General features: G+C 41.7%; 1 protein-coding gene across 2 annotated transcripts; it reads left to right on the forward strand.

Annotated features, from left to right (window-relative positions):
• The first annotated feature begins 1,016 nt into the window (after nt 1–1,016).
• Nucleotides 1,017–10,030, forward strand: dlc (deltaC). Of its 2 annotated transcripts, none has more exons than XM_042062988.1 (9): nt 1,017–1,183; nt 5,637–5,876; nt 5,986–6,046; nt 6,184–6,429; nt 6,903–7,264; nt 7,374–7,590; nt 7,969–8,677; nt 8,874–8,985; nt 9,093–10,030. In XM_042062988.1, exons 1-9 carry the CDS (start codon nt 1,043–1,045, stop codon nt 9,096–9,098), a joined length of 2,094 nt encoding a protein of 697 aa, XP_041918922.1. In that variant the 5' UTR covers nt 1,017–1,042; the 3' UTR covers nt 9,099–10,030. The 2 variants fall into 2 exon arrangements, with proteins under 2 accessions (XP_041918922.1, XP_041918923.1); XM_042062989.1 differs by lacking the exon at nt 1,017–1,183 and adding an exon at nt 5,242–5,534.
• The last annotated feature ends 405 nt before the right edge of the window (nt 10,031–10,435 follow it).

A 10,435-nucleotide genomic window follows, 5' to 3' on the forward strand; every position in this document is an offset into this window, starting at 1 on the left:
GTTTTGGAAAAAAATCAGCACTTCTACCTCCACCTACAGCCTGTTATTTGTTTTGCAAAAATCCACACCTCCCGGTTCTTCTGGTCCAATCAGAGCAGGGCTGTGTGAGATCTGACTGTCAATCACAGTCTGGTGTAATCTGGTATGCACTGATGAGCACAAACTTGATGAGAGGGTGCTCGGTGGTAGTGGGGGAGGGGCATGAGAGTTGTAAACATTCAAAATTAAGTCCCCTCAATCTGTCAGATTTGCCAACTGCAGCTTTAATGTTATATAGGAGGGATAATTAATGTTGTGATGGATATTATCTCATGACCTATTGTCAAATTATATCAATTATTGGTCAGTAATTTAGAGAATTGTTTTAAGATATCCAACACAGGAGATAGAAATCAGGCAGTTGTGGAGAGGGAAAGGATAGGTGAAGGGCCCTCCCAAGTGAGTGAGAGTCAATGGCCTCTTCTCAAACTTTTAATTGTGTCGGAATTGTGCGATCATTGGTCCAAGCTGCCAAGGTAAAAAGTTCCCTCCCATGTCTGTCAACTTTCGTTTTCCAACAAGTTCATAGGGATTTATTTGCGTCAATAAACTAGTAGATGAAAAAGACCATTATATGCTAAAATTATCATGAACTACCATGCAAACTTTCTTAAAAAGAATGTTCACGCCTGTTTTGTTCACGCATTGTATAAAAAGTATTCATTCATGCTTTGAGAACTATCAAACATTACCTCATTATCAGGGTCAATAAGTGGGAAGAGTCCATGTTCATATGACATTTTAGGCTTTGGTGTAAGCTCATATTTCTGCAATTTGCGTGTCTGTTTATTCTAGCCTAAGAGATGCTCCGCATCACCAGTAATTGATGTCTCTTAAAAGTGATGCATGAGTGAGCAGCATCTCATCTCTCATATCTGTCTCTCCTTCATTCCTCCATCCTCCCATCGTTCCTTCCTTGTTTCCTTCACAACATTAATTAGGAGGAGGGGCTAGGACCGGATGAAGGAAGGAAGGGAGGGATGGAGGATATACAAAAGGACAAATGAGAAGAGGCCAAGATGTGACATTCACTGTGTCAGAAAGCCTACAAGCTCTGCAGCCTATGACCCTGCAAATTCTAAAAGCAACATTCGCTACACTGATGAGGAGAAGCAGAGCATTTTTAATAACTGAGCAGGATCCAGTAAGTATCCAAAGCCAATTTGGGAAAAGGCTCTTGTTATAAACAAAACATAAATCTATGTTCTACGTCATTGTTGGTAAAATGATTATGATAGGCCTAACTTTCTATATTTCAGCCCCCCTGTATGGTTTAGTCTTGCGTAGGCCCTAGCCTATATAGGCTAGACTACTTTGCTAAATGAGCATGCTAGGCTATGCTAAAATGTATATATTGTATATTGTATGTGATATATTTCAATTTATCAATTAGTTTCCACAAAATTCACCAAAAGTCAGCTTTTAAAGGGTTAATTTTTCAATACTTTCTTCTGGTGGGAGGGTTCGGAAGAACCCCCAAGCATTTCGGGGGTGCACAAAATTTCTAGCGATGCCTCTGACCTCGGTAGGCCTATTTGAAATATCCTGGCTAAGGCCTTGAACCTTGTAAGGCCTTGTTGCATAAGGAGATGTTTTGCCCAATCCCGTTACAATAGGCTAAATGCAGAAGACAAAGATGCAAACGGCAAACGTATGGAAAGAGGAGGCGTTGGGAAATTTCAACTTCACACCCGAGTGTAGAAAGCACGTTCACAGTTGTTGCCTTCTGCCAATAACACCTGTGTGAGTCGTGTGCCTTTCCGCTCCCTTTCTTCTCCTACAGAAGACGTTTTCGCACTCAAGACCAGACACACGCCACCACTCATCAAAGGCGACAGTTACCTCACCATTTGTGGGACCATGACACGTGCAATAATTTAGAGCCAAGGTGTTAAGGTGTGAGTGTTTCTCATGGTGGACCAGGCCTAGTATTTAGCCTCCCCTCTCCCTGTCGTAAAGGACATGAATTTGCGCCACTTGTAACCAGACAGCGAGCATACATAACCAGCGGCGTATCAAGCTTTTTAAAAGTGTGTGTGTGTGTGTGTGTGTGTGGGGGGGGGGGGGGGCATGTGTTAATGCAGTTTGGGAAGGGCAGAACAAGCAGCCCCCTCTTCTGTGTGGCTCATGTGACATGTAGGCCTACATTACCTGCCTGGTATCACTTCACTGCTTGACTACTACTAAATGGAGATATCTCATGTTATCAAATAAGAAAACATTTCAGAAATTATGTTTTGTGCAAATGGGTTAGCACAACCATAGCTTTAGATGAACGGAGATGCTGATCATCTCTAATTAATTTATTTGTGCAAGCCCATGGTCTGCGTTCACTGCAGCGGGACAAGTGAATGTTTTTAAAGCTGTCATCGCAGTAGGCTACCTCTATTAGGCTACAATAAATTGCCTAACAGACAACAGCCTAATTTCGAGGTAGCCTATCACTGGGCTATTAATGCATGGGTCTAACTTAGGCAGTACATGTAAAAGACACAGAATAATGACAGAACTTTAAGATCAAATCCAACAACGTTTGAAGTCTACCCAAAGCATGTTTGAAAACGTATGCAAAGGGGATATAAATAAATTGTGTTGCATAGCCTACCAGCTTAATTGATGTCAATTTAAAGACTAGGATTAGGCTATGCCGCCTCTATGCTGTTCTATGCATGCAGCTACAGGAATCCATGTCGTTTGTTGTTTAAATGTTGCTTTTAGTTTCACTTCCGTAGGGACGCACACATATTGCATGAGCATTCAATTGTCGAGGAGGCCCACAGTTTGAGAAAAGCCTGCAAATCATAGACAGAGATGCTCTGAGAACAGAATGCAGTTGCGTGTCAAGTGTAGTCAAGGGCCTACACAGAAACAACAAATGGCTTGGTTTCAACGTCTTTGACTCCATGCATTTTTACATTTCCGTGACAAAAAGACTTGGTAAGATGTTAACAGTTTTTGCAGTGAAGTGATGGGCGATCTTGCTGATCTGCAGCTCGGTGGATCTTGACAGTGTGTTGTTTCATAGTTCGTGACGTTGTTATCGGAGTTCGTACTCAATACAGACTGCAGGCACCTAATGTTAAATGCTAGCATGGCAGCTCGCAGTTTCATGATTGTGTCAAACTGAGCTGAAACAAAGGTCGGTAACGTTATAATAAAGCTTGATTGTAGCCTAAAACGTGTAGGCCTATAGCCTATTTAAACTCTTTCACATTATGCACTCTGTGTGCATTTTCCCCTGTGCATCCTTCTAAAGTCATTCTGGCTCCCTATCATCACAAAGTGAAAACTTACACCTTTGCCCAAATGTGCGAACTTTCACAGATGTTGCCTTTTGCTAGTAGCTTGTGCCTGCCTGTGAGCGTCGTGTGCCTTTTCTTCTCTGCCACAAGACGTTTTCGCACTTAAAACCAGACACACGCCACCACTCATCAAAGGCGACAGTTACCTCACCATTTGTGGGACACGTGCAATATAGAGAGAGGTGTTGAAGTGTCAATGTTTCTCATGATGGACCAGGCCTAGTCCTCAACAACGTTGATGTTGGTAACTTAACATAAGCATGAGCACATAAGGTATAGGCCTACTTATCTAAATCTTCAAAAAGCACTCGAAAATAAAGTCTACCAGGCCTAGGCTACAAAGCCTGTGTGTGTGTGTGGCCTATAGCTCTAATTCTTTTGTCGATGCTTAGTGACCTGCAGCGACATGTGCCTTTGCTAGGGTGAACAGACGTCCCGGGGTGATGGCAAGACAAGGCTACCAGAGGCACGCGTTGACTTCATTACCATCATAATAGACAAGCGCATAATATAGCATAAAGCGCAACAGTTCCAATCATCCTATTGTCCATTCCTCCATGCACGCAGTCAACATGTCTACACGTAAACCAAACGCAAACTAAATAGCCTACTGATATATGAGCCCAGCCACAAACGGTCAAAATCAAACTGATGTCGGTCTTGAACACGTCCTTGTTTATGTTTAGCCTATATTCAAATGTATTAGCACAAGTGTTGAGCCAAAAAACGTGCATTAGATCACCCCTCTCAGTATTCCCAGAGAAACTCCACACGTTTTCATGTTTGTTTGAGGGGCAGGTTGCCCCTTACTTTCTTTTGTTTCCAGTTTTCGGAGCATGGTGAAATAACTGCAAGGCATAGTAGGCATCACTGCACTGTGGTTTCGCAAAATATGCCTTATATTGGAATACAAGTCAGTTCACAATGGTTTAGATTATTCAGTGTACAGGTCATCACAACGGGTGGTGGAAAAGGCCAGGTGCTCTAAATTACCATACAGCTGTAAACGAGTCTAGACCCCCCCCCGCACGCGCACAAAAGCGGTTTGATCAGACATCTCAAATGTTCAATCTAAGCCTAGCGTACCACCCCCACCACAAACGCCCGACGCCCTTCCACCCCGGATCTCTCTGAGGCGTGATAAAAGACCTTGCCGGTTTAACGACCCACACGCGTCAAGACAATTAGCAATTCTGGGGTGAATGGGGCATCCACCCACTCCATTCATCCACGCGCGGGCTCCCTCCCCCAGGAGATCGCATCTCTGATGCCACGCGACATTGAAAGAACCGTTTGAAAAGCGCAGTGAAACCACCGTGTTGTAGCGTAACACTGAAAGTTTGACCTTTCATTCAACTTTGGTGATTGAGTGATCTAAGCATGCCATAATGAAAAACAGTAGGCTAAAGTAGTAGTACAGGGCTATAGGCTGCCAGTAGCCTAGACAACAATGAAATTGTTAACTTCATAATAGGCTTTAGCCTAGTTTATACCTATAATGCCATAAGGCTAATGTCAATGGGCTACTGCAAAAACGAATAAAATGCATTGCATAACTAGCCTATAGTTACAGCAGACCACACTACCCCAGATAGACCCATGGAATATTTTGGAGGTGGTCTGCAAAATACGCAGCCAATATAAGGGCTATCCCACAACACAGAGGGACACTAGCTTACCCGGCGTGGGCCTATATTGCAATATAGTTTATTTTATTGTATGTATTTTATTAAACAAAACATCCATAGTATCAAATTTAGGCTATTTGTGTTAACTGTTTTAATGTAGGCTACCAGGGTAGACGAAATGACACCCAGGATGAGGGTCGCTCTCTAACGATTTGCATATCTGGCCCGCCCCCGTGTGCGAGTATTTAGCCTACTGCCACCGCGTTAGACTTCAGTTCAAAGTACAGAAGATAACTGGAACTGGTCTCTGGGCTAGCCTACCTTGTTTCGTTTAACTGTCCTTGCAGTTTAGTTGTAGGCTACAGTTTTTCTTTCTGTTGATCGGCTATAATAAATCCACCCACACCTTTCTGCTGGGTTTTTTTGTTTGTTTGTGGTAAGCCTATAGGCCTAAGTCTAATTTAGTCATAGTCTGTCTCCGTTGCTTAGCAGGGATATTGAACCCATAGATATGGCTTACACGTTTTTATTAGCATGCTTTTTGTCATTTTTATCAACACAACTGGTAAGTTTGGCTATGACTCCGTTAAACATAAGCATGTGTGTACATTTAGCCTACAAAAAAGTTTTGCCTGTGGGTTAATATCGTCTTATTTTATCATTGCAGGTAGAATCATCTGGCGTGTTTGAGCTGAAAGTTCATTCTTTCTCCACCACTGATAAGGTCTGCAAACGGTCCAGAGAATGTCTAGTTTTTTTCCGAGTGTGCTTGAAACACTCTCAAGATGTGATTTTGCCCGAACCCCCGTGTACCTACGGCACTGGTGTCACGGACGTTTTTCGCGCTGACGATGATTCTATCTCCAGGAGCTCACCAGTAAAAATACCATTTCATTTCAAATGGCCGGTAAGTAGGCTACCTTTTTGTGATCATGGCAGTAGGCTATGCCAGATCTGGAGCTTTAAATGTCTGTTCATCAGAAACAATGTGAACTTAATTAATTTTCCTTCAACAGGGAACATTTTCGCTCATCGTGGAGGCTTGGAACGCAGAGTCATCTGCTGACCACTCCTTAGGTGAGTAGCCTACCTTATTATTTCCTACATATGATGGCACTTGTGTTATTAGGCCTATTGCGGTTTTGTTTGTTTTAATTGGCTGTTTTAATGTCCTTTTATCATTGCGTATTTAACCTGTTTTTGTTATCCTACAGAAAACCAGAACAACCTGATTAGTCGATTGGCCACTCGAAGAAGACTAACAATCGGTGAAGAATCGTCACAGGATGTGCAAAGTGAATTGCGCTTTTCCTACCACGTTGTTTGCGATGAAAACTATCATGGAGAGAGTTGCTCGGAATTCTGCCGTCCCCGCGATGATTCCTTCGGACATTATACCTGTGATGCAACTGGCAACAGAGTTTGCTTTACTGGATGGAAAGGCGAATACTGCTCAGAACGTAAGTAATATGTCTGTCACATTGTCTATTTAGCCTATTGTTTAGAGACATAAGAGTGATATCTATATCTATAGATCTATAGCATAGACTACTTGCAAAAGTATTTGCCATTCAATCCCGCGTCCATAACTTATCTATTAACACTTTGGTTAGGTCGTTGCTTAAATTTGGATCTGGGACCAGAGTCACCAGTCCATTTATTTCATGTAATCCAATATTCGCCATAGAAGCTCAGTGTGAGATCCTTTTGTTTGCATCAATGATAGAAACGAGGAGTCTGATATAATAGGGACTTTTATTTGACCATAAAATGCTTTAAATGGAAAATATAGCATGTTTTTTTGTGAGCACCCTGCCTTGTTGTTTTCATAGGCTACTTAACAAATAGGCTACTTGGTTTGCCAGAGTCCTGCAAATAGTTGCTATTTTGTTACATGAATCAATCTAATTTCTCTTCTCTTCTTTCTCACCAGCAATCTGCTCATCTGGATGTAGTGAGACCCATGGGTACTGTGATCAGCCTGGTGAATGTAAATGCCGCCTTGGCTGGGAGGGTCCCTCCTGTGATGACTGCATTCTTTACCCAAGCTGCGTGCATGGCACCTGCAGCCAGCCATGGCAGTGCAACTGCAAGGAGGGCTGGGGGGGCCTGCTGTGTGATCAGGACCTTAACTTCTGCACAAACCATAAGCCATGCATGAACGGAGCAACCTGCACCAACACAGGCCAGGGCAGCTACACATGTACATGCCAGAAAGGCTTCAGTGGTGAAAGGTGTGAGACGGAGATCAACGAGTGTGACCACAATCCATGCAAGAATGGAGGCAGCTGTAATGTACGTTGACAAACAACCTTTGCCCCAAATAATGAATTGTTTCCAAGAGCTTTGTTGATCTATGTACGCCTACACATGAAACTCACCAAAAATCCTTGTTTCCTTTCAGGACATGGTTAATGACTACTCATGCAGTTGCCCTCAAGGTTTCTACGGGAAGAACTGTGAGGTGAGCGCCATGAAGTGTGCAGATGGCCCATGTTTCAATGGTGGGACATGCACAGAGAAGAGCAGTGGAGGCTACAGCTGTGCCTGCCCTGTTGGCTACACAGGATCCAACTGTGAGAAGAAAATGGACCGCTGCAGCAGTGAGCCCTGTGCTAATGGTATGCAACAGATGGTTTCTTCCTCTACTTTAGTTCATGGAAGAAAAACTTTGTTTGTTATGAGTCTGTCAGGGCAGTTTTGAAAACCTTATCTGGCATCACAAGGTACTGTCTGGCAGTCACCACATTCTCTGCTCTTTTTTTTCTTGGTCATCCGCGGCAGAGAATGTTGTTCTAACATGATTTGACTGCTGGCTGTCTGCATGTGTGTCTCTGATATAAAGGCAGAGATAGTGAAGCTGCCCACACTGGTCTTGCATGAATGCATCATTATGCCTCCCATGGGATCTCATTACTGAGTGTGCTGAGTTTAGCTGACTTTTGGCTCATTTTCACTAACTCTGTTCCATTTGTTCCTTTCCTCTTTTTCTCCCATAGGCGGTCAATGTCTCGACCTTGGGCACAGTGTGAAATGTAGATGTAGTCCTGGCTTCAGAGGTGCCCACTGTGAGATAAACATTGATGAATGTGCCAGGAACCCCTGCCGTCATGCTGGTACCTGTGTTGATGGCATTAATGACTACACATGTACATGTCCACTTGGATACACCGGCAAGGACTGCCATATCCGTGCAGATGTTTGCTCCCAGAATCCCTGCCAGAATGGTGGCACGTGTTTTACCCACTTTAGTGGGCCAGTTTGTCAGTGTCGACCCAACTTTATGGGATCCCGCTGTGAGTTTTCAAAGCCTACCAAGGAGCCCCCCATTACGGCGGGAGGAGCCCTCCCAGCTGCCCTGGCCTTGTCCTTCACCCTAGGCCTGATCACACTCACGCTTGTGGTGTGTGCAGCGATTATGGTTCTGCGTCAGATGAGGAGGAATCACAAAGCCCTTGCCTCATCAGTACGCAATGACCTGGATGCAGCCAACAACCGCACTTCCCTGAGCCCCAGCAGTGGCTCTTCTGGCTGCTGGGAGAAGGAAGCCTTTCTGATCCCAGGCAGCCAGATTAAGGTGACCAACAAGAATGTAGCCCTCAGTACTCCTGCATTGGAGGTGCCACAGGACAGAGCACATTACAAGAACAAGTTTGCAGACAGCAACCTAACCAAGGACAATGAACTCACCAAGAACAACTTGGACATGTAAGTATTGTGTCATTTATCATCTTAACTGCTTTACAAATGTAATCAAACTTGTACAGCTTGTAGCCATCAACCACAGTTTGGACTATGCCCAGATTTATGACATTATTGAGATAGTGTTGTTCTCTCTGTGTTGTTTGTCTGGTTATCCTTGCATTTACTTTATAATTAAAAAAAACTTTCATCTCTCTTCTAGAAATAAATCGGAGACCAGCATATTTGTCCCTTCAGTGAGCTTTCCTAAAGAGGGCATATACCATCCAATCTACATTATTTCTCAAATGGAGCAGCACGTTTTAGCAACTGAGGTAAGGATTGCTGTAAATTTCTTTCTTTTCTCAATACAGTACCTGTACTTGTAGAATGTTTTAGGAAACTGAAGGGTTAACAATTCTTCTCTGTCTTTTTATTGTAGGTTTGACAGTATTCAAAATTCTGAAGCACCTCATCTACCCAGGGGACCTACTACAATATGTTTACACTTTTTAAAAGAACAATTGAAGGATAATATGAGAGTATACTATATCTATATATAATATTTAATATTTATTTTTGCTGCTCATTTGTGGTTCATTCCTGATCTGGACAAATTTTCTTTGGTGACAAATCAAGATGACTGCTAAGGACTTTTAAGAATTATTTGCACTATGATTTAAGAGTTGTTTCTATAACCACATAAACTGCTTTGATGGAATGCAACATTTGACCATTTTGACCAAAGAGAACCAAGGATCTATCACAATCAAGATTGGAACTTCTCTGTGAATGCTTAAATTCTCAACCACTCCTTATAATGGACAAGGACAAATGTGTGGCCCAGGCCTTGACCAACAGCTATTCCATAACCAAATGGAAATGGGCTACCATGGATAGGTATCATTTGTGACAATGCATGGAATAAATCAGTCAGACAGTATTGATGACAGAAGAACCTGCCTAATGGATCAGATCAGCTACTGCACTGATCTCTAGAATGGGATTTTCAAACATGGACATGCCTGATCTTGTAATTTACAATGGCCCACTGAAAAGGTACTCCTTGTTGAACATACTTTGATATGGATATTTTCAATGTTGACATTTTTTTGCAGTTTTTTTCTCAGATAGAAAAACAATTTATTATAAAGCCTTTTTGCACAGCAATTTTAAGTGGATGCTGTTATTTAGTGTTTAGTTAATTCCTACTGTTTCATCACATGAACAGGCAAAATATTTTAAGACCATTTAACTTTGAAAGTAAATTAATGCTTGTTTTATGTAATTTCATGTGCTTTTTAAATTGACAATGCTATTGCACATGTTCCTAAAATATATTTTCATCTATTTAATTTTGTAAATAGTCTGTATTTATGAGGAGAATTTTTTTATATATATATATATATATATATATATATATATATATATATATATATATATATATATATATATATATCTGATGACTCTTATTGCGAATAAATCTATCTATATATCTATATCTATAAATTTATATGCATATATTTTTTCATAAATAAACACAAAACTGTCAAATGTTCTATTGTGTTGTTTTTCAACTGAAATGATCATAAAACTGAATCAAGTAGACTGAATTTGGACTCATTGTTTACCATGTTGCCTAAATGAGGAAAATGTTATAGTTTACAGAAATGCAATCCCAATGTACTAGTAGTTAACCGCTAAAACGTTTAATCTAATCTTTTAAACATTTCATCTATTTGTATACTTACACAAATGGGCTAATGAGTGTCTGTCCAATGTACT

Source organism: Alosa sapidissima, chromosome 15, assembly GCF_018492685.1.
Source record: "Alosa sapidissima isolate fAloSap1 chromosome 15, fAloSap1.pri, whole genome shotgun sequence".
Lineage (NCBI taxonomy): Eukaryota > Metazoa > Chordata > Actinopteri > Clupeiformes > Clupeidae > Alosa > Alosa sapidissima.

What these genes read in the sequence shown, in the direction of transcription:
- dlc (XM_042062988.1), top strand. Translation starts at nt 1,043, where the DNA reads ATGAGAAGAGGCCAAGATGTGACATTCACTGTGTCAGAAAGCCTACAA. An exon ending in CATTTCATTTCAAATGGCCG is followed by an intron (nt 5,877 to 5,985) that starts GTAAGTAGGCTA and finishes TTCCTTCAACAG; the next exon opens with GGAACATTTTCGCTCATCGT. An exon ending in AGAATGGAGGCAGCTGTAAT is followed by an intron (nt 7,265 to 7,373) that starts GTACGTTGACAA and finishes GTTTCCTTTCAG; the next exon opens with GACATGGTTAATGACTACTC.